At 33.0% G+C, this 22,643-nt stretch overlaps 1 protein-coding gene across 1 annotated transcript; it reads right to left on the bottom strand.

Annotated features, from left to right (window-relative positions):
- Window positions 1-357: 357 nt before the first annotated feature.
- On the bottom strand, window positions 358-21,859 carry LOC124371244. Its single transcript, XM_046829584.1, has 4 exons — window positions 21,526-21,859; window positions 9,331-9,481; window positions 7,169-7,235; window positions 358-588 (listed from the first exon to the last, which is right to left on the bottom strand). Exons 2-4 carry the CDS (start codon window positions 9,459-9,461, stop codon window positions 472-474), a joined length of 315 nt encoding a protein of 104 aa, XP_046685540.1. The 5' UTR covers window positions 9,462-9,481; window positions 21,526-21,859; the 3' UTR covers window positions 358-471.
- Window positions 21,860-22,643: the final 784 nt, after the last annotated feature.

The following is a 22,643-nucleotide window of genomic DNA, read 5'->3' as shown; positions in this document are numbered from 1 at the left end:
TTGTTACTTTTTGCTGTTCAAATACCATGTCAGGTTCAGTAATAAATTGTATTTTTGGCTTAAAAATAGGCCTTTATATAATATTTCTTTAACTGTGAGATTGATTATAAGGATTTTTAATCTTAGAATAGGCCAGTAATTTAAGCTTTAATATTTGACGAAGCCAAGTGTAATTTTATTGAAAATTATTAATGGCCAATAAATTTTGTATTGTCTATTTTACACTATGGACATAAAAATTCCACATCAACCTGAACCGAATTTAAAATAACCACTATTTCAACAATATATAAGAAATTCAAATTACACTCAATTTTGAATTAAAACTGGCAGAAACATTATGTTAACACTATATAAAATCTTTTTCTTGTTCTACAGAAATGGAAATAAATAGAATTGTCATTTTATTTATTTATACCAAGGGCAATGACATTTTAAGTACATGATCATAATTGGAAAACAAACCAGTACTTACTCCAATGTTGCGTACTCAACAAAACCCCACTTGAATGGTGTGCCAGGAGTATGTGGACTCATATATATGGACACAGGACTTCCTACTTTCTGAAACGCATTTCTCAACGAGTTCTGAAACATTCAAATTTCCACTTTAGTTCCAAAGTCACTAGGGGGACAAAACCACTTACATTATTACTGGGAGGATTATACTACTTGAATTAATTTTCATCTTGTTTATTTTAGCTTGGAATTGAGATTTTGGATTAAAAACACTAAATTGAATTAAAAGGCTATTACTATAACTGCTTTTCAGGCAAGACAAATATGTAAATACTTAGTAATAAATAATAAAAATGTCTTTATTGGTCGAGCGTTCATCAAAGTACAAACTCTGCTTTTCATGAAACTCTTGTCAAAGTATATAAAATACATTATACATAGATCACACAATAATAAAATTACGAGTGACACCACTTAAATACCTGCAACACTTTTCTTAAATTTTAAGAGGCTGAGGTAGATTATTGCAGTGGGTAGAGCATTATATTTTTTTGCTCCAAGGTATCTAAATGCCTTTTTCCCTGTCTCTAAACTTGTCTTTGGTGGGTGTAATAGACCATCCTGTCGAGTACAGCGCTGACTCACCTCGTACCTAAAAACCAGCTTTCTCCTAAGATATTCTGACCTTCCCGTCTGAAGAACCTTATGAATCAGCTTAACGGTTTGAAGATGGGAGCAACTCTCCACCGACATTACCCCAGCACTTAATTGGTACTCGCTTATGTGATCAAACTTCCTCAAACTATAAACAAATCTCAATGCCCTATTCTGTAAGCAGGTGAGAACCATCACGTTTTCCCGTGTTAAACAAAAAGCAAAGGTTGGAAGAGGATAGGTTATTAATGGGAAAATAGTTGATCTTATAATTTCTAATTTAGAAGAGACTGAGAGTATTGTGCTTAGCTTAGATATAAATTTCAACTTGGTTGTTACATTTTTACATATGGATTTCACGTGGTAAGAAAAGTCGAGTTGGCAACCAAGAGTGATGCCAAGAACCTTCAAAGTATTGCATGAAGACAAAGGCTTACCGTCCACATGGATAGAACCTTCAGCCATGCACTTTACTGATTGGCCATTCAAATATGAGCCATTTACTAACAAAACAGAACATTTATCGAAGTTTAGCCGAAGACCATGATCATCTGACCACCTCTTTACTCTCTCCAAGTCATTGTTGACGTTACGTGCAGCTTCAGCTGACTCACCAGTTCGATAAGACAACAGCTGTGAATCATCAGCATAAGAACTTAGCGAGCAGTATATCAACTGATCCTTCAAATCTGTGGTATATATGCGGAAGAGAATGGGTCCCAAGCAACTGCCTTGAGGAACTCCAACAGATCTAGGAATTGCCGATGACAATTTCCCGTCAACCTTTGTGCTCTGCGTTCAACTTTAACTGCTGCTCTTTTTTATGATTAATACCACACTGACTATATTAAAACTATAATAACTATTAATTAATTTACACAAGAATATTAAAACATTTATTAAATCTACTATCCTAAAAAACTACTTTATTGGCTCAAACATTTTAAAATAGCGCTTAACATAACACATTTCACATAAAATAATGACCCTAAGCAATCAATAAATCACTTTATTCCTTCCATTTATAATTTACAGCAGAACACATAAACAAATTGATCATTTAAATATCTCGTGGTAACAATGCTGTATACAAAAATAGTGAAGAAACTAAAATATACAACAGAATAAATCGAGCCAGTAAATAAGTGAGGGCCATTTAGGTAATAACCTCTTTTTGCTTACCATAAGGAAAGTGAACGAATCAGCACGACCACTGTTGCGTTAGCACGCATGTTTACTCGGTCAGTATCCAGTCGTGGTACAGTTAAACATCTGGAGAAGACTACTGATTTTTCAAAAGGATAAGGTGCATGAAAGAAATTATCAAGACTTCAAGAGAAAGCATCTCTCCATTAGTACCTCAATCCTTAATGCTTACTACTGAGATTGTACTCAGGTTAGACCAAATGGAAAACCAGGCAAAAATGCTTTTATATGAGGGCTGTTGTTTTTTCAACTTCCGATGTGGTATAAAAATAAAACTAGGGAGAGTAATTAAATCAATTTATTATCAAAAGTTAGGTACATTATTAGTTATGTACTTTTCAACATAATCGCCATTTAAATTGAGGCATTTTTCATACCTGGGTACAAGCTTCCTAATACCTTCTTCATAGAAGTTTGCCGCCAGTGATTTGAGATGGGTTTTCACGGCGTCTCGCAGCGCGTCGTCTGTTCGGAAGCTCTGCCCTCCTAGCATCTTCTTCAGTTCCGGGAAAAAGGTGATAGTCACTCGGCGCTAAGTCAGGACTATATGCCGGATGGTCAAAAACATCTCATTTAAAACCGTCAAGAAGACGCTTCAATTTATATTCACCTCTTATTCACCAATATGAAGATAATTTTTTCCAAATATTTTCATTCCAATGATGTAACATCCCACATTTCCGACCGAAATAGCTCACTTAAAAACAAACTCTTGAAGACATGTCGCTCATTGTCACTGTCAAAAGCCAGCAATACAGAGGATGTAACAAAAAGAGAGGACAAGAAAACAATGTGAACATCACTTTGCCAAACCTTGAGAGGATTATTTCAACATCCCAGTTACCCCTGTGCCAAAAGACATCCAATGTTCAAAATCACACCAAACCATTTTTATTTCCTGCCAAAAGAAAAACCACAAAATGCAAAACCAGATATTTTTAACACAATTCTAGCAAAGCACGTTTAGCTAGCAAATTAACTGCCATTCACCAAAATATCAGGAGCTTAGAAAAAAAGGTTAATGGGGCTAAAACATTTGTTAAAGGAAACAAGTCCTCACATACTAATCCTAGCTAAATATGGCTGCAAGTTGGATGAACTGAAGAACACCAATGCTGAAGGATTCTTCTTAATAGCAGAGTACTGCAGAAAAATTCACAAGCTGGGTGGAGTCAAGGACACAATTAACTGTAAACATCTCTGAAGCCATAAAAATATCAGACCTATGAGAAGATTTTACGTGTAAGCGGTAATTACATCAAAGGATAAGTACTTCTTCATGTTTGAGAATGAACAGATCACCTGGAGTAAACAGTGTGGAATATATGCACTCTTTCTCTTACTTGACTGATAATAAACATCATCGAAGCTCATAATAAACATTTTATATTAACATTACATAGACAGATTAACCCATTGAGGTAGTAGTTATATGACCCTCTGCAGGCCTGGTAGCCGCAATTAATTTAGGTACAAATATAAGTGTTTAGTTATACTATTATAACTTTTTCGTTTGGGTCAGTCCATATGAAGTGATCCAATAAAAACTAAATTGGTTGCTTTTAAAACCATTTTTAAATATTTTAATTTTTTATATATTTTTACCATACACTTAACTTTTGAGTCTCTCAGTTTGATTTTAACTATGAGTGCAACTTCGAGTACTTCCAGCATTCACGTTTTATATGAGATTCAAAAATAATTTTTGAAGAATTTTATCTTTCACTGTTTATGCGTGACGGCCATTTTTGGTTCATGAGGATCCGGGGATTTTTGGCTTTGCAGACATTAATGTTAAATTGATTATCTCTGGATTGGATTATGCTAGAGCTTTGAAATCAACACCATGTTTTATAGAAAGATCTCTTCTATATATCTTGTGGGACATGGTATCAAAATCTTATTTTTATACTGCATATAAAATTCTAAAGTAGTGTAAGAATTTCAACTTAAATATATGACGGAGCAAAGTTATGAATTTTCAAAAGTAAAGAAAAAAATTAATGCAATGTTAAAATAATGAAAATTACTCAAATAAAGTTGGTATTGGGCTATGTTTGATAAATTACAGGTGTGTTATCAATGCATGAACTTATATAAATGGTTAAATATAATATAATAAATAAAATATCTGAAACCTTTACACATACATAACTTACGTTGAAGTACCTCACCTTATTCTAACTCATGTAATTATTTTAGTAACACACTTATTTCTTCTGACAGCTTTTGTGAAATAAAATATGATCTACCACAGTAGATGTGGTAAGTTCAAGCATTCAAAGTTTTCTCAGCACATTCTTTAGTGGAATCCAAACTATCACTGGTTGATTTTTTTAAATGATGTTCGTGGTCCAGCTGATTGATAAAAATTTACATATACACTATTTTTTCCAAACTTACTTTTTCAACTCAGCAAGCCACCACTGTTCATCATAAACGCGTGCAACAATGTCATTTATTCTTACTGTAGTTGAAGAAATCTTACTGATACTATGATCTTCATAAATCACTGTTTCTGACGTAACATAGCACCTAATTATGTTTTCTGTAATGCTAAGAAATTTATGAAACCTCCTTGTACCTTTTATTGGTAGATAATTATCAAATCTGAAGTGTTTCAATGTGTACTAGGTACTTATAATGTTATACCTTTAATATTCTCTTTGCAAAATTTGTACATATCCTTAACTGTAAGGGTGTGGTTTGAAGTAGGTTGTTGTAAACTTGTTTTACTAACCTCCCATTTTAGATTATCTTCTACCCATCGCATGCATTTTTGCCATACCAGGAGGAAAAAAAACGCTACTCAGCTTCAAATCCAAAATATATTTTGTGGTAGCAGAGGTTTAAAAAATTCTTATTTTTATATTAATTACCATTTTTGTCTGAAAAATAAATGAGCTTCTCAACCTCCGTCATATGATTTAGAAATACATGGACAACTCAAGTGTTTTGCTCCAAATAGTCACTAAGTATGCAAGTCACTGCATACCTGATTGTACATTTTTGATCTAATAGTGAACTGTTTCATAAAAATCAAGTATTTTACCCTTACAATACAAGGAATCAGATACTACACTATCCTGTTCATCAGTTAAAACTCTATGCGCAGGGAGTGTATTTTTTAGCATTAAAACTTTACAATAAGTTGCCAGAATCTTTAAAAATTAATATTCAATTCAAACATTTAAAAATTCCTTAAAGTGCTACCTCATAAACCGGGCTTAATACTCTGTTGAAGAGTACTTAAATACTTAATGTATCTATTTATATTTTTTATTTGCCTTAAATTATTTTTATGAGCAAAAGTGTAATTATTTCCTTTTGATTTCTCATTCTTTTTATTTGTTGTGATGACTGTGACAATTCAGATGTTTATTTTAGCTCTGCTAAAGAATGTAAACACGATGTGAAACTTTCATTGAATGAATGAGTTCTCTTCCTGGTTTCCTTCTTATCAGCGGCTGCAGCACTTGCCTTCCTTTGGTCTGCGAGGTATTCTTGATACTGGCTTTGGCCTGACGACATTTCATGGTCATCTTTTTATCAATGTTGATATTATTTGCTCCACCAGCTCTCTTGATCATCTCATAAACGAGGCGCTAGGAAATAAGCGACTACTCTAGAAGGTTGTCATCTAGGATTTCTTTATTAAATGAGAAACCTCGCTCCACAAAAGCATTTCCATGACTTAAAATTAGAATCTTCTTTATTCAAGTTTTAAATTCGTCGGAGGCATTGTTTTCTAAGACGAAATCTCGTCCAGAAATTGTCACACGCTCGTAAGCTTTGAGGAGTTTTTTAATGTTCCCTACTAACCATTGACTTCACCTCTTTCAGGATTCGGTCGCATGCGTTTGCCTTGATTCAATTGTTCTTATACAAAATTTCAAGAGCACTTTTCAGTCTCTTAAAAACAGTGTCGGTTTTGAGACCCAAAAGGGATAGGTCACAAAATACTACAGCTACGCACAGGTCACTTTTCAGCGGACACTTAAACTGAAGTTTTGTGCACATTGCTTTCAGAAAGTCTACACACTCTGACTTAAACTTAAGTAGCTCTTGCTTACCATATTTCACTTTCTAAGCCTAAACTAAACTCAAAATTTTCAATCAAGATGTTTTTGTTTTTTAAATCTACTTTCTACTTTTTACTTCTACTCTACTACTTCTATCTACTTTTTAAATAGAAGAAACCTTGGAGAGAGCAGTGTTTATAACAAACATAACAGGCAGAAGACAAGCCAAACGAACGCAACGGCCCATGTGACACCAGTTACAGCGGGCCGCCGCCCCTCTTCAGCATCGCCGCCAACCACCTCCAAGCCGCCGGCAGCAACATGAGCTGTCTGGTAGCGGGAAAACCAGCCAAAAACAGCTACCTCAAAATTTTCCATGACTGGCTTTTGAATTTCAATGACTATCCATGACCTTTTTCCATGACTTTCCAGGAATTCCAGAAGCATGGCCACCCAGAATGTAATAAAAATAAAGCCAAATAGTTATTTCTTGTTACAAATATTTGTTTTGAGAGCGCTTGAAACTACTAAACCAGCATACAACAAAATGTACCACTTGGAAGCTTTTCATAAGTATGAAGCAGTATACAATTGCCACCTATGGATTTGTTATCCTCACATTAATTCACCAACAAAAAGAATTTATTGCCTAAAGTTAAAAGAATCAGATTACATTTTTTAACTTGATAGTTGTCAAAATGCAAATTAACATTCAACTGCTTGTCCACAAACATACAAAAATGTAGAGTTATGAACAAAATAATCCCAAAAAAGTAAAAAGGTTCTAACCCAACATACAAATAAAGAAGAAAAACTTAGCAACTCACCTCATTCCAACTCAAAGGAATGGATTTGACATGGAGCTTGTAGCAACCAGATTTCGGGTCAGGTTTGCTGCAAAATTTAAAGTGTATTTTAGTCAAAATATGTTTGGTTATAGTGAAAGAGTAATTAAATTCAATCCAAACCACTTTAATTCATAATATCCATAGATGTTGTACAAGCACAGAGTGTACATAATCTCTTTCATCCATTTTCTTACATGAATGTTGTGGTTAAATTATAACATCTTAGTTTACGTGATACACTATTCATACAATCAACATAACATTTAAAAAAAAGAACATTACCACTAAAACAAAAAATATTTTCAGGCCAAAATATCAAAACTAGGCTTAACATTAGCACAAACTTTTTGTTATGAAATAACAAATTATTATGAAATTTATCTAAGCAGTATATTAACATTTTAATATAAACTAATACTATTTATCACTGAACAATGTATAATTTATTTTTTTTATTGTACCTGACTAAAGATTTTGATTATTTTGGATGATACAGGTTTAGTTTCTAGTATTATAATAATGAAACATCATATTATTATTTGAGTTTTCTTTATTCGGATATTGTCTTGATATATTATCAAAGATGTACTCAGACACAGCACATCTTTAACTTTTGAAGTCTTCTTTAGCTTATTTAACTCATCTCTTCTCAACCTCAACAGTCAGCATTATTTTAATAAATTTCTTCCGATATTTAAAATCTAATCCAGATCAGCTCTTAGTCTCTTAACACTTGGCACGCCAATGAATTCCAAACATTTTCTTTAACACAAATAATAATAACAAATAATAAAACTGAAAAATTGAAAAAAAAACTACTAATTATTAGAGCATTTTCTTATCTAATGTTTTCTAGATAAGATCTATCATCTTATCAGGTCCAGAAGTTTTTTTTGGACATGGATGGAGTGATTTTTTGTTTCTTTCTCATCATGCAAGCTTTTAGCCTTTGATTATGCAAACTTCTTCTAACACTTCTTGGTAAATCCTAACACCATAATTATCTATTTAAATGCAAAGATCTTTGCTAGTGTTTCTATGATTTAAGAATGATATATGTCGTAATATTCTGGTAATCCCTTAAGGCTTCTGATTCATTAATTAGTGCCAGCCTACATAGAAACAAACAAAGAAATACCTTTTGACTTGTTAACATGACAATATAGGCTAAGTTAAATAAGCCATAAAAATATATTAAATTGTAATTTTATAAAAAATATAAAATAAATAGGTCTAATAATTTGGCCATATTTATATATTAGACAATACTGACAAAGTAATTACTAAACTTCTTAGCAATTTTTTGTTTAAAGCCCATTATTGACAACTCTGAACATTTGTTATCAATATATGAAAAACTTTTGAAATTCAAAATTTAAAAGGAGAAAACAAGTTTAGATTATGCTTTTATACAATCCTTTTGAAAAAATGGATGAAAATGAAAACGTACCTACCAAAAATCTGTACTAATTTGAATTAAATTATAGTTTTTAAATATTTTTCTAAGCACATTACTGTTGTGTAGAAAAATTATTACTTACCCATGTGAATTTAGGATGTTGTAATATTTGTAAAATTCTAATCTTAGAAATCAAATAATTTCCTATGTATATTTCTCTTACGAGTTCAACCTTTTATTACAAAATTATCATTGTGTTAATTGTATGTGAATAAATTAGTCTATTTCATATTTTAAAAACATCAGGCTAAAATTTTGTACAAGTTTTGTCTTTTTTTAGAAGTATCATTCCATAAAGGCATCACATACTTAGAGAATGTACACTTCACAAACTCAAGAGTGCCCAAAAATTACTTAATTAAAAATCATCAGATGATTTGAAAGGTCAAAAGAAATCAGTAATAGCTAATATATAAATAACAAGCATCAATATGACTAAACTCTATCTTGTTTAGTTGACTATCAATCAGTCTGTATGTGCTTTTCCTAAGAACTTCATTTATAACTAAAATTATTGTGCTGTCATTCGGCATGGATATTCATTGCTGTTAAAAGTAAAAAAATATTTGTAGTAGTTTCACAATTTTGAATAAACATTCTCCTTTTAACAACTTTCCTCTAGCTGTACACATATTATTTACTTTAAATATACAAATTTTAACAAAAATAGATCTTTACTCACATAACAGAGGGAGTTCCACCTGCAGGATGACCGGGTCGACCCTCCCACATTTCCAAACTCCTATGTGGATTGTACGGGATATTTAGACCTCGTCCTCTTCCAACACCTCTAGTGGAACTAGAAGTTGACATATTTGCAGTACGTCACCACACTGAAAACAAACCTTATACTATGACAAGATTGTATGTAAAAGCCAAAATTCAAAGTAATATATTAAATTTACATGGTTAGATCTATATTATAATATCATTCATTCCTTTTCATCCACAAGATAAAGCAATTCCACAATATTTTACATACATAAACATGCACACAAATAAAAACATGTAATAGGCTTATGTTACATTTTTAAAGAAAACTATGTATACTATGATAAGGTACTTTTATTTTATTATGATTATCATAATCTTTGTTTCCCTATATTTTCAGTTCCATATTTTCTATTAAGTTCTATACCATCACAATTTATCAGCATATAGGTCTAAGTGTCCTAGACACACCGTTAATAAACACTCAGTACTGCTCAAAAATATAGTATGTTGTTAAAATATGCTAAAACTTTACAATTCAAATACATGTATTTAAACAAATTTTAACAGGATTTAATGGAACATTTTACCTTGTGTTAGATGCATTACTTTAATTAATTCATACTTAAAAAAGTAATGCCACTCATAGGCTTTTTTTTGCTGTGATATTGACAAAATATCAGACTGAACTGTTTCTGTATGGGAAATTGAGTGATTTGGCAGAAGAAATGGACAAACTGCAGGAAAAAATTTACAATCTAAGTGCTAATGAAGACTTGGAAACATCTTTGACATTAGCGGCAGAGGCTGGTAACATATTACTCTCAGAAAATGAGAAATTAAAACAAAAACTCCATGATTTACAAAATAAAAAAAGTAAAAGAGAATTGGAGTTGGAGGATAAAATAAAGGAACTTGAAGTGAATGTTCTGAATGCATCACAAATAAATGAGAACTCTGAAAAAAAATTTGTAGCTCAAATGAGAATATTTCAAGAAAAAAGTAAAATTGAACACAGGCAAAAAGATGAGTTGATTTGCCATTTGGAGAGTGAAAAATCTAATGATGTGTCACAAATAAATCAACTAACCAAAGATAAACTGGTACTAGGAAACAAGATTAAACTGATTCAGAAGAAATTGGATGAATATGTATTAAGGTCAAATGCATTTTTTACAAATAATAATGATTCAATTGAACCCAATAAGCCACAAAATTTAATTAAAAAATCCATCTCTAAACAGGATAATGCTTCTCAAACTCAAAATCAGAGTAGTTTTAGCCTTGAGCTGCTGGGCAATGAGTGGCTGAAGGATGACATAATTAAACGGTATCTAGATATTGTGAACTACAGTGTGAAAGAACTGGACATTAGCACGATATGTATCAATCCTGTTATTAGTCATGCTATCAGGTGCTTTCCTGATATGGAATTTACAATATCATCGCTTAACCTACAGGAAGTGAACTATGGTTTTCATCCCAGTAAATGATGCAGCACCTAGTAACACAGTGGCTGGGGTCACACTGGAGCTTATTGTTCTATCAAAGGTCTGTGAACACTTTTTACCATTTTGATGATTCAATGGGACAGTATAATATAAAGGCAGCAAAAGAAATAATATCTAAATTTTACAACACTTAAGATCTTTGAAAACGCTAAATTTGAAAACATTCAATGCCCTCAACAACACAACACTTTTTGATTGTGGAATTTATTTATGTCTGTTTGTTGACTGGCTGTTTAGAGAGGAATAATTGCAAATAAAGTGTCTTACTTCATCGCCAACTGCTCAAGATTTATGAGGATAAGTGAAAGTGACATTGTTTCTAAACGATCTTGTCTAGCTTATTTGTGTTACAGAGACCAGCACCTGCAATTTAACCCCCAAGTACAATTCAAAAGTTGTTACTGGGAACAATCAATGAATCAAAGTGTCCAGATGTGAACGATAATAAAACAGGACAAAACCACAGGGATGGAGATGGTCAGTGGAGAACTGTTGGAAAAAGCAATATACATAGGAATAGTGCAAACAATAAATCACTAACTAAATTTTGCAATCCCCACATCTAACCAATAATGACATTTTTGGACAAAATTTATAATAAAAAAAAAGACTCTGTTTCGAACGATGATCCCATTAACGGCCAACAAACGGGTCTAGCAAAAGCTAAAGATATGCAAAAGGGGTCTGTTTCCAATGAAAGTCTGCATAAAAAAAGAAATAAAAGTCTAGAGAGAAAGGATAAAAATTGAGTTGTTTTGCAGACAGTCAAGGTCGAGAATTACCTGAGATTATTGGCTCCTGCAGTAAGGGTTTGGTGTATGTAAACGGACTAATTACATCTGGTGCCACAGTCGGACAAGTTTACAGTAATGCTAAAAAAATCTCACAGTGACCCACTTGTCTTAATAGCAGGATCCAATGACGTTGTCAAAAAATCATTTAAATCGATATATGAGACAATGGAGAGGGATCTCCAAATTCTTAGTGAGGCCAGACCAGTTATAATTACTACGATCCCACCTCGCTATGACATTCAGAAAACTGATCCTATTCAGGATGAAATAGCATTAGCCAATAATTACATAAAGGAAATTGCTGTCAGAATGAAAACTGTTCAACATATTGATTTGGACGATTTGAAAAAAATCCACTTTTCACGACGGGGTTTACATTTGAATCTTAGGGGCAAGAGAAAATTGGCATTCATGATTATACAGCACCTTACTAATATCAAAAACAAAAGTCAATACAAGAAAGGGAAATTTTAAAATCAACTCGATGGCTGACTTTTCCCCCCTTGGTGCCTCCGAAGGGAGCTGCAACATGCACTTCACCTTCTGTGCAAAAGTCTCATGAGGTTGGTGAACATCTCAAGCCAATTCACGTTAATGAGCTGAAGATGGAGGATGTAAATCCAAGGCTACCGATACAACAAGGAAGTAGCTTTTGCTCATTGTATTATTCAGCGGACTTGAACAATATCAGAAGCTTAAGTGCAGGAGTAGCAACAGTGTTCAAAGATCAATTTGGCAAACCAGCACCCTTTGACTGTGTTCTCTGACCACCTCTCAATCCAGAGGATAGAAAATGGTGCTACAGTTTATGGTTTAATAACTAAACCCCAATATTATACCAAACCAAATTTTAACGGATTACAACTTGGCATTTGAAGAACTTACACAGGACTTTAAGAAAAGAGGTCTAAAGAAATTAATCTGTTTCCCCAATGGGGTGTGTCAGGGACAGAATTTCCATTGAACATTTTGCAGCTAATGTGATGAAGTTTCAACAAGCCACGGGATCTCATATACAGATAATAACTTACAACGAAAATTCAAACCACAATTTAAGAAATGGACTTTCACACGCAGACTTTTTGAGGGAGTTGAGACACATCATCAGCATTCATCAGGCATCATTCGACAGGCAGCGAGAAACAAACCAAACATCAGATTTGACTTTGGATGACTCTTCAACCTTGGAAGAAAGAAATGACATTCCACACGCAGGACCAGTGCAGTTGACCACCAGTTCTATATTAAGTGATAGTGGGAGAGTCATTAGATCGTTCTAGTGATATCCAGTGTTCACTTTGAGAGGAATTGTCATCTGTTAACTCTTTAAACTCCTCAGTCATTCAAAGCCAGACTACGACTTAAAAAAATAATGGTAAAAATAAGAATATAACAATTTTTTCATCAAAAATATTCAAAATTTACAATCTAGAATTGAAACCTTTACAAATTGTCTTAGATGAAATAGATCCGCATATAATTGTTTTATCTGAACATGACATGAGGTCTCATGATATTGACAGACTTAATATTAACAATTACAGAGTAACATCATATTTTTTGCAGAGAAAAATCAAATAAGGGAGGAGTAATAATCTTAAGTTGAAAGAACAAATTGAGTGGACACAGGTGGCAATTCGTCTTCCAAAGGGTTTGTGTGAGGGAGAGACAGTTTGAGTTTTGTGCAACATTGTTCCTTTTTAAAAATTTAAGTTTGTTTTTAATTGGTCTTTACAGGTCCCCCAGCTCAAATGTTAAATGTATTTTTGGATAAATTAAGTTGTTCTTATAGATTTAGTTATTAAAAAATATCCATATATTATTTTAGCAGGGGACTTAAATATAAAGTTTTTAAAAAATAGTAGCGAACATGTAAAACTTAAAAAATATTTTGAAAAGCTTTGATATGAATTTATGCAGTAAATTTCCCAACAAGAGTATTCCAAGGGTCTGTATCAGCAATAGATAATTTCTTAACTAGTTTTAAAAAAAATATCAAATATTAGTAACTGGGAGTAATAACTATGCTATCTGACCATGATGATGGTCAAGTATTAGAAATAGTGGAATACATGTAGAAATAATGTAAGAAATAATTGTTTAATAAATATCAAGAGGTATTTTTCAGAAGAAAATATGGTAATGTTCAAAGAACTATTAGAGAGGGAAACGTGGCAGACGGTTTTTCTTTCACCTGTGCATGAAAAATTTGGTATATTTTACAGTACATTCATCAACTACTTTAATATATCTTTTCCAAAGAAATGTTTTAAAACAAAAAAAGTTCTGAATAAATGGATAAACCAAGAGTTAAAGGAGGAAAAACAAAATATAATTAAACTAAATAAGACAGCTCGAGTAACAAATGATTTGAATCTATCTAAACTATGTAAGCACAAAAATAAAATCTACAAAAAAATTTACTGACAGCTAAAAAAGATTTCTTTGATCAAAAAATTAAAAAGTCAAAAAATAAAAATAAAACTAATTGGAATATAATAAATTCAGAAACTGGTGACAAGTTAAAGAGCTTTAACAACATCAAAATTAAAAATAATAACCGAGTAATTGTGAATCCACTGAAAATAAGTAAAATTTTCAATGAATTCTTTACAGGAATGATATCTGCCAATGTAAATACGGCCAATGGCACCTGCATAAACAATAATCTATCGGTCATTAGTGGGCAAAATTTATTTGGTTCTAATTTTGAAAAAATATTTTATTTAACACAAACAGATGAGATGGAAATCCAAAAGATAATAAACTCTTTTCAAAACAAATTTTCAAGTGGCCATGATGACATCCCAATGACAATCATAAAAACTGTGAATAAACAACTGAGCAAAGTATTAGTACATTTAATAAATTCATCATTTATTTGTGGTATTTTCCCTGATCAACTCAAAATTGCAAAAGTTATCCCAATCTACAAAAAAAATGACCCCTTGGATATTAAAAATTATCGACCAGTATCACTGTTGCCATCACTATCAAAAATTTATGAAAAAGTAGTTTATAGCAGACTTATGCAATTTTTAGAGAATAATGATATTCTGGAGACTATTCAACATGGCTTCAGAAAACAAAAATCAACAATCACAGCAGTGGTAAGCTTTATTGAATCAATTATAGAGGCAATAGACAGAGGAGAAAAAGTAATAGGAATTTTTATGGACCTGTCTAAAGCATTTGACAGTGTGAATCATTCACTGCTATTGCTGAAGCTGCAAGAGTTGGGTATAAAAAACAATGCATTAAGTTGGTTTGAATCATATCTTTCTAATAGAAAACAATTTGTTCAAATTAACCACATTACTGAAAAAAATTATGTAGTTAAATTTCAATCCAACCTTGAATCAATAAATGTAGGGGTACCGCAAGGCTCCATTTTAGGACCTCTCCTTTTTTTGTGTTATTTAAATAACATAGCAAAATGTTTAAATTTTGAGCCTTATTCAGGACTTTGTCTATATGCTGACGACTCTAACTTGAAAGTTTCAGGGAAGACAGTAGAAGAGATAGAGTTACTGACCTCAATCGAATTGGCTTGTATTGAACAATTTTTTCAAAACCACAATTTAACTCTAAATTCTGATAAAACCAAGCTTGTAAATTTTAAAACAAAACAATCCAATCAAATTTTAGATTTAAATATTGAAATTAATGACAGTGTAATTGAGAGGGTTGATCAGATAAAATTTCTAGGATTATTGGTTGATAGTAATTTGTCATGGGATGAACATACTAAATTGGTTTTAAACAAAATAAATTCAGGCCTATTTGCAATTCAAAAGATGTTAATTTGTGTAGTTTGGAAACTTTAAAATTGATTTATTATTCTCATATCCAGTCTCACATAGCCTATGGCATTTGTGTATATGGAGCAACAAAAATGGAAAACCTCACGGAAATATTGAAAGTCCAAAAAAGAGCAGTCAGAGTCATGTTACATCTGAATTTTAATGATTCTGTCAAAGAAAAGTTCAAAGAATTAAAAATATTGACCGTTTATGGGCTATTTATTTATGAGTGCATAATGTTCCTAAGATACAACCCACTAAGGGATCAACATTATTTTGTTCACTCGTACAATACACGACACAAAAATGAGTCTAATTTTCCAAGTTACCGTCTGGAGTTCTACAAAAAAAAAAACAACATTAGCAGGAAATAAATTTTTGAAAAAGTTACCAGAAGAAATTAAAAAAGAGGACAATTGTAATATATTTAAGAAAAAGTTAAAAGCATTTTTGACAGGTTTAGCTTTGTACTCTATAGAGGAATTTGAAAAGGGTATTTTTTAATAATAACAATTGATTTTTAGATTTAGTTTTGGATGTAGTCTTTATTTTATATTATTGAAACTTGACACTATTCTAATGTAAGAAATGTACTATATGTTTTTGAATAAAGAATATTTGACTATTGACTATTGACTATAGGCCTTGTCAGCACAAAGTACATTTTTTGTAATATGCAGTTGATGCTGATAGATCATAATCGATAGATGTGTAGGTCTCCTGCTATCTCACTACTAATCAGGTACTTTGGTATTATCCGGAGGTCACTATTTTTGGAAAATTGTATCAGATATTAAATCCATTGTAAATAAGTTACTGAGAACAGTGTTGATAGCAGTATCACCCGGAGGCCACTATTTTTCTTACCGAGGACCAACAAAACCTATATTACAAATGAGAACAAACTTTATTTTACTAACAATCTAAATTACATGTCATTATGACAAAAGGCTCTTGTTTCCTGTCTCCCAACAGAAAGCGCTTTCGTTGAGAAAGAGGCTGTTCTGTTCCTATCTCCTATTTGTTATTAGGCTATATAGCCTAAGTAGGTTTAGATTAGGTTATCATAAATATGTTACTAGTAGTACCAAAGTTAAAGATAACCTTTATGAGTGCCCATATGATCTGAGATTGAATTTGGGTACTATCTGGAGGGATGTTTTCACCAGAAGCGAAGGGAAAAGTGCCAGAACTCAGATCTTTGATGAAAGATCATCCAACATTTCCAACATCAGATCACGTTGGACGATCTGGGATGTGATCTGAGGTTGGGAAAGTACCACTCGGAAATGAACCTGGCTATCGGTGTGAGTTTCGGTTGTCCCTTCACCTCTACCCCACACTTCTGGCGAAAAAGAAATATACATCCCTCGAGATAGTACCTAATTTAAGCTCAGATCATGCCACCGCTCATTAACTTTTAATATTTATAATAAGTAGGTACGTATACATTTACCCCAATATAGCTTCATAAAAAACTGTAAATAAGGGCAGAGTGGCCTCCTTCTCGCCAAAATCACTACCTTTTAGGAAGGTGAAAGCAATAACCGATCATCATAATGACATGTAATTTCCACAGTAAGCCTGTTCTTTCTAAAAATGTAGTTTTTGTAGGTCCTCGGTAAGGAAAATAAGTGGCCTCCGGGTGATACTGCTATCAACACTGTTCTCAGTAACTTATATACAATGGATTTAATATCTGGTACAAGTTTTTGTGTAAATTGTGGAAGTTTCACCGCATCTCTTGTGACTTGATCAGCTAACTTGTTGCCAGCGATCCCTACATTTCCTTGCAATTACTGCAACAATATTGTTATTACCAGATAGCACCAAAAAATTCTATGATACACAAGTGCCTCCGGTCATCAGCACATGGCTATGGTAGCTGGTGCTGCCCCGCGCTCATTTCCAGTGTGGATCAAATACGTTTGAAAATAATACAGAAATTACTGAATCAAACTTTGAACAAACCAATAAATAGTGTAAAATATACAAACATAAGTTTAATAATGTTCTTAGACATGGCCTAAGAATGGAGGTTATAATTCAATATACTAGACTATGTCTAGATGCAAAGCATGGTATCAGAGGAGTTAACAGCCGGAATAGCCAATCAATATTTTAACGGGATAGACTTTAATAAGCGGCCTACACTTGTTATTCGATTGCTAGTCTCGAATGGTTCAGTTGTGTTTATCCGAAGGATAATTTTCATGTAAACAATAAACAACAAGAAGTAACTAATATTCTGAGACTTTGAAAATGGCGATGAATACGAGGAAAATATGCAAGATATTTCTCACAAGTGACGAGATTTGTTTACTCAATGTAACATCAACGTGTAGGTTTGACTCCTGGTAACATATGGGAAGAATTCATTCCTCCATTTCACACAAAAGCGGTTACTTATTAATATCAAGCTGGACAAGTTATAAATATTGTAAAGTTTCATTGATATTTATGTCTAGGCCATAGTTGGTTTTTTGTTTTGTAATTAATGTTATTGTAGAATTTGTGTATTAAAAATTGTTAATGTACGAGATCTTCTTGTTACGGTAGTTTATTATAACTCTTATTATGTACAATATATACATACATCGAAGATGGATAATACATTTAATTGTTCGATAATAGCAATCGGATAACGAGTGCATGCCGCTTATTAAAGTCTCCCCCTTTAACGTATTCTGCTCATCCCATTGAACAAAAAAATGGTTTTGGGTGGGGGAAATCACAAATAACTTTTGTTTTTTAATAATTAAATGTAAATGTAAATTTGTGGTTATATTTGTGTACTGTGCTTCTTGTTATCTATAATTTATAGCTTACTTGCTCGCTTATCTGATTGTTCTTTAGTCAAAACAGTTTAGTTATCCAACTAACATTCCGAGCAGTCTCTTCAACAATTGTGTCTACTCGTATTTCTCAATCGCAGCGAATTAACTCTAATACATTAAAGTTTCGACAGTTTTTTATGAGTGTGAATGCGGATTATGTGAGCAGTTAAAATATTAAGAAATTAATTAATTCCTTTTTAATTGGTCATCAGAGTGAGAGAATAGGTTCGTTGTGTAATTGTGTACTATTTTTAAATCAAGAAAAGATATTTTTATGTGATCAGAAGTTACTAGGTAGTGTGCTAAGTATATAACCGGCTGCTGCAGCCCATGCTGATAACCGGAGGCTTGTATCAGGCTGATATGAACTTTTATTATAAGGTCTAAATTAACAAAAGCTCTTTTATTTGGGTCAAATTCCCTTGATTTACACATTGTTATTGTACGTATCCAAAGATGCCATAACAGATGTCAGCAGCAACCAACAGGAGACTGACTTAAGATCATAACAAGACTACATGATGCATGTAGAGCAATGAAATATTACTTCCTGCGAGAAAAGTAGATCTACTTTTAATGTTCTGTAACTTCATTATTTGTCATTTTCACTCATTGAAATCTGTACTGTTTTGTTCAGAACGGCGATGAAAATAGGTTAATAAAACGAAAATGTTTATAATGTTAGGTCGACTGTTAACTTTACAATTACTGCAAAGTTTTATCACAATCAACTTGCAAGTTTTTTGAAGCAAGATATCATTCATAACTTATAGGTTCATTTGACCTAGTAACATCGATCTTAGATTCAAAAACAGGTAGAGTCTAAGAATGAGAGTTGTAATGTAATATAGTAGACTATACACATAATGTGTACTCGGTATTTATTTACATTAGCGTGACCATGGAAAATGGGACTTTTTTTCATGGGTTGGGCATTTATAGCCAAGTATTATTATCACAGGTGCATATGAACTGGGGGGAAAATATATTATTGTATTATATTTATGCCTTTCGGACATTATTGCGTTAAGGAGCAGGGGCATCACGTGATCTGGGATTCGACTTTTGCAAGCTCGAGTTAATTTTTTTTCTAAAAGAACAAGCAGTGCGCAGCGGGCAGGCATCGTTGACAGGATTAACGTATTAGTCAGACTCGACTTTACGAATTGCTTGGCCACGTGAGATACCGAACATCCAACACAAAGGTGTGCCATTACCACTACTGAACTAGGAGGTTAAGAATAGACGTGGAGGAACAACGATAGTTCAAAATGGCGTTCCTTCTTTATTTGAGAAGGCGCAGAGTATTACCAAACTGTCAAATATGGATAGTGTTGCCAGAGGTACGATAATTATCGTAAAGGTGCGATAATTTCATTGATTTCATGTGCCAGTAAGATACACGATGGGTAGTTATTATCGTACCATGAAAGATTTTTGACAAATTTATACAAGTAACAAACCAAAAGTTAATTATAACAATTTATTATATGAACATAACATACTTTTTCATTAAATGTGTTTGGTACGATTATTTTATATGAAAGTACGATAACTTTTCGTTGTTGGTATGATAATCAGTTTTTTAAATCTGGCTATACTGAGTTTGAGCAGACGCGGAGTTATAGGAAACTGTCAAAAACAGTTTTCAGAGGATTTTAAAAATTCGTAGCTCCTTTGATTTTCGTTGCCGACGAATTTTTTCTTCAATATTGTTTTCAGGAAAAATTGTAGTTTTCAGGAAAAAAATGAACATACCTTTCCATGGTCACGTTAATGTAAATTGATACCGTGTACTCAGTGTATCAAAATAATACTAATGTTTTGGTGTTACAGGGCCATCCATAAATTACTTATTCAGTATTTGAACCGTAAAACCAATAGGAATACCTTCAAACTTAGCCTAGGTTTAGCCTAAAAATGCAGGTGCAGTATAATAGACAATGTCTACGATGTGTATCCAAAGTTTTATCAAAATCGGCACGTAAGTTTTTTAAATAAGGGACCATCTACAGGTTTTTTAAAGGAGTTGATCAGAAAAATTAGTAAAATCATGAAAATAGCCGCACAGATAGTGATTATTAGGTACTTTGGGATTATACCGACCACACCCAGACATGAATCGTTATTTCACATTTCGTTTCTACTGATTACTAGATTAGCGTAGAACAATATTTCGTCAATATAAAACAGGAATTGTCTTATCGCAAACCCCTCCCCATCCTCAGACAGAGGTCAAAGTCGAGCGTCTAGTAGATAACGTGATTGCAGAGTCTCGCCGCCCGTTCAGCTGGTGCATCGCTTTGTTGTACTTCCGTGTTTTACCTCTACATTTCTCCAAACACAAAAATTCAACAAAAACAAACATTTACCAAACTAAACTCTTTATTTAAAAAACACTCAAAACTTGTTTTTATTCTTGATCACATTCCGCCACCCAAAATGCGAGTGCCTCCGGCCATCAGCGCGGGCTTCGACAGCACCTTCGGTGCTGCCCCGCGCTGATGTCGACGAAAGAAAAAACATCCCTCGAGATAGTACCTATCAGTAAAATATCAAATTCTAGAGGGGCTAATCAGAAATATAAATTGAATTGTAATGGAAAGGTAATTATGTACCGTGCAAATCACGTGATGCCGCGCGGCCTGCCGTAATCAGGATTCTCGAGAAAGATAAGATAACAGCGACAACAATACCGATCACAATACCTGGAAATGCTTGTAAGTTTGTAATTTTGTAATTGAAGAGTTGTTTTTTCGTTCTATCATGTTTGTTTCTATAAATTTCTATTTTTGTGTTCTTCATACTGGTGTGGTCGGTATAATCCCAAAGTACCGATTATTATAATAAATGTAGACTCTGCTAATTAAAAACCTGTATTAGGATTATATTTCAGTAGATTCTACAGAATTTGTTTTTTTTATTTCTAGTACATATCTTTGTTATAAAATTAATAAACATTTTGACCATGATTAGTTCGTGAGCTAGGTTAGGATTCAGTTAGGAAGTAAGTCAGAATACTTGTTCTTTCAAAGGGTGGAATGTGTTACCAGTTTCACATTAGCACTAGACTTGGTAGGTACAACTTCCACACAAAAAATAATCAAAATCTAAAAATTCAAGGCCTAAAGACCCTTCAAGTAAGAGCCCCTTAACTCCATATTTCCTTAAAGGTCAATATAGACCTAGCAGGATAGGAATTACATTATAGAATAACTTACCCTTTGAAATTAACCAATTGAGATTGAGATTAAGTTCCACAGAGACGTTGTGAACAGGTTATGCATACAATATAACCTCCAATAATTTTGAAAAATCAACAATACAAGATATAATTTTTTTAAAACTTCCACTAATAAATTCGAATGAGACAAGAACAGTTACAGTTAGAACACTTACAGAATACAGATAACGAACCGGAATGACAACAATATACTATTCACAGTGTACATCACGTGTATACCGTACTGAAATATTCCCACTCTGGTGAATCCGTCAAATTAAATAACGGTATACCGCGCAGGCCGCAAGTGAGCACAAACTAAACTTCCTTCATTATTCTTTTTCTTTGTGTTCATTTAGTCCCAGTCGTCATGGACTATGAAATTCAACTTTTACAGTACCTAGTGGACTAAAAAGGGATTTTTTACACTATATATAAATAAAGATGTCACGAACAACTTATTTATCGACACTCAGCAAAAAGCATGAAATATAAAGTCATGATTTGGTTTATCTAAATTTCCATTTAGATCGCTAAGCTGTACACATGTGCCTCATCACTTCTGTTTTATTAGTGTATGTGATTCAGTGCTAGTGGAACAGTGTATCTGGTAACCGTAATAGTTACAAACTTGCATTAATTCTGTAGCTACATCCTTATGGTTCGGTACTATCAGGCAAAGTAATTATGATAGTCTGTAAGGGGATCTTTGATTTGCTATTCTAGGCTTTGTACTAAGTAACAATCAAGTCGGTAGTGGCTGTACTTCATGAACATATGACAGCACCGTTATTATTCCTACCCACTTAACCGCACGGCCCACTTTCATCGCTGTGCCGTTGTCTTTTTCTTAATATTAGAGCTTATGTTGTAAAAATAAAAACACGTTTTTCCAGACAGTTCGTCGCGGCAAATGATACGAAGATGGTTACTCCAGTGTTGGCTCAACAATGTCGGATTGCTCTGGATTCCCTAGGTCGTTGCCACAAAAGGAACCAGAATATGTGAGGAAGAAGATTTCCACCTATAGTTCATGGCCTATGTGCCACTTCCGTTTACTTTTACAAGAGTCTGAAGACTATTTCGAAGCCAAATTTGTAGGCCATCTTTTACACA

This window comes from Homalodisca vitripennis, chromosome 1, assembly GCF_021130785.1.
Source record: "Homalodisca vitripennis isolate AUS2020 chromosome 1, UT_GWSS_2.1, whole genome shotgun sequence".
NCBI lineage: Eukaryota > Metazoa > Arthropoda > Insecta > Hemiptera > Cicadellidae > Homalodisca > Homalodisca vitripennis.
Note: the sequence above shows the minus strand (reverse complement) of the source record. Positions and strands in the feature narration are given on the sequence as shown.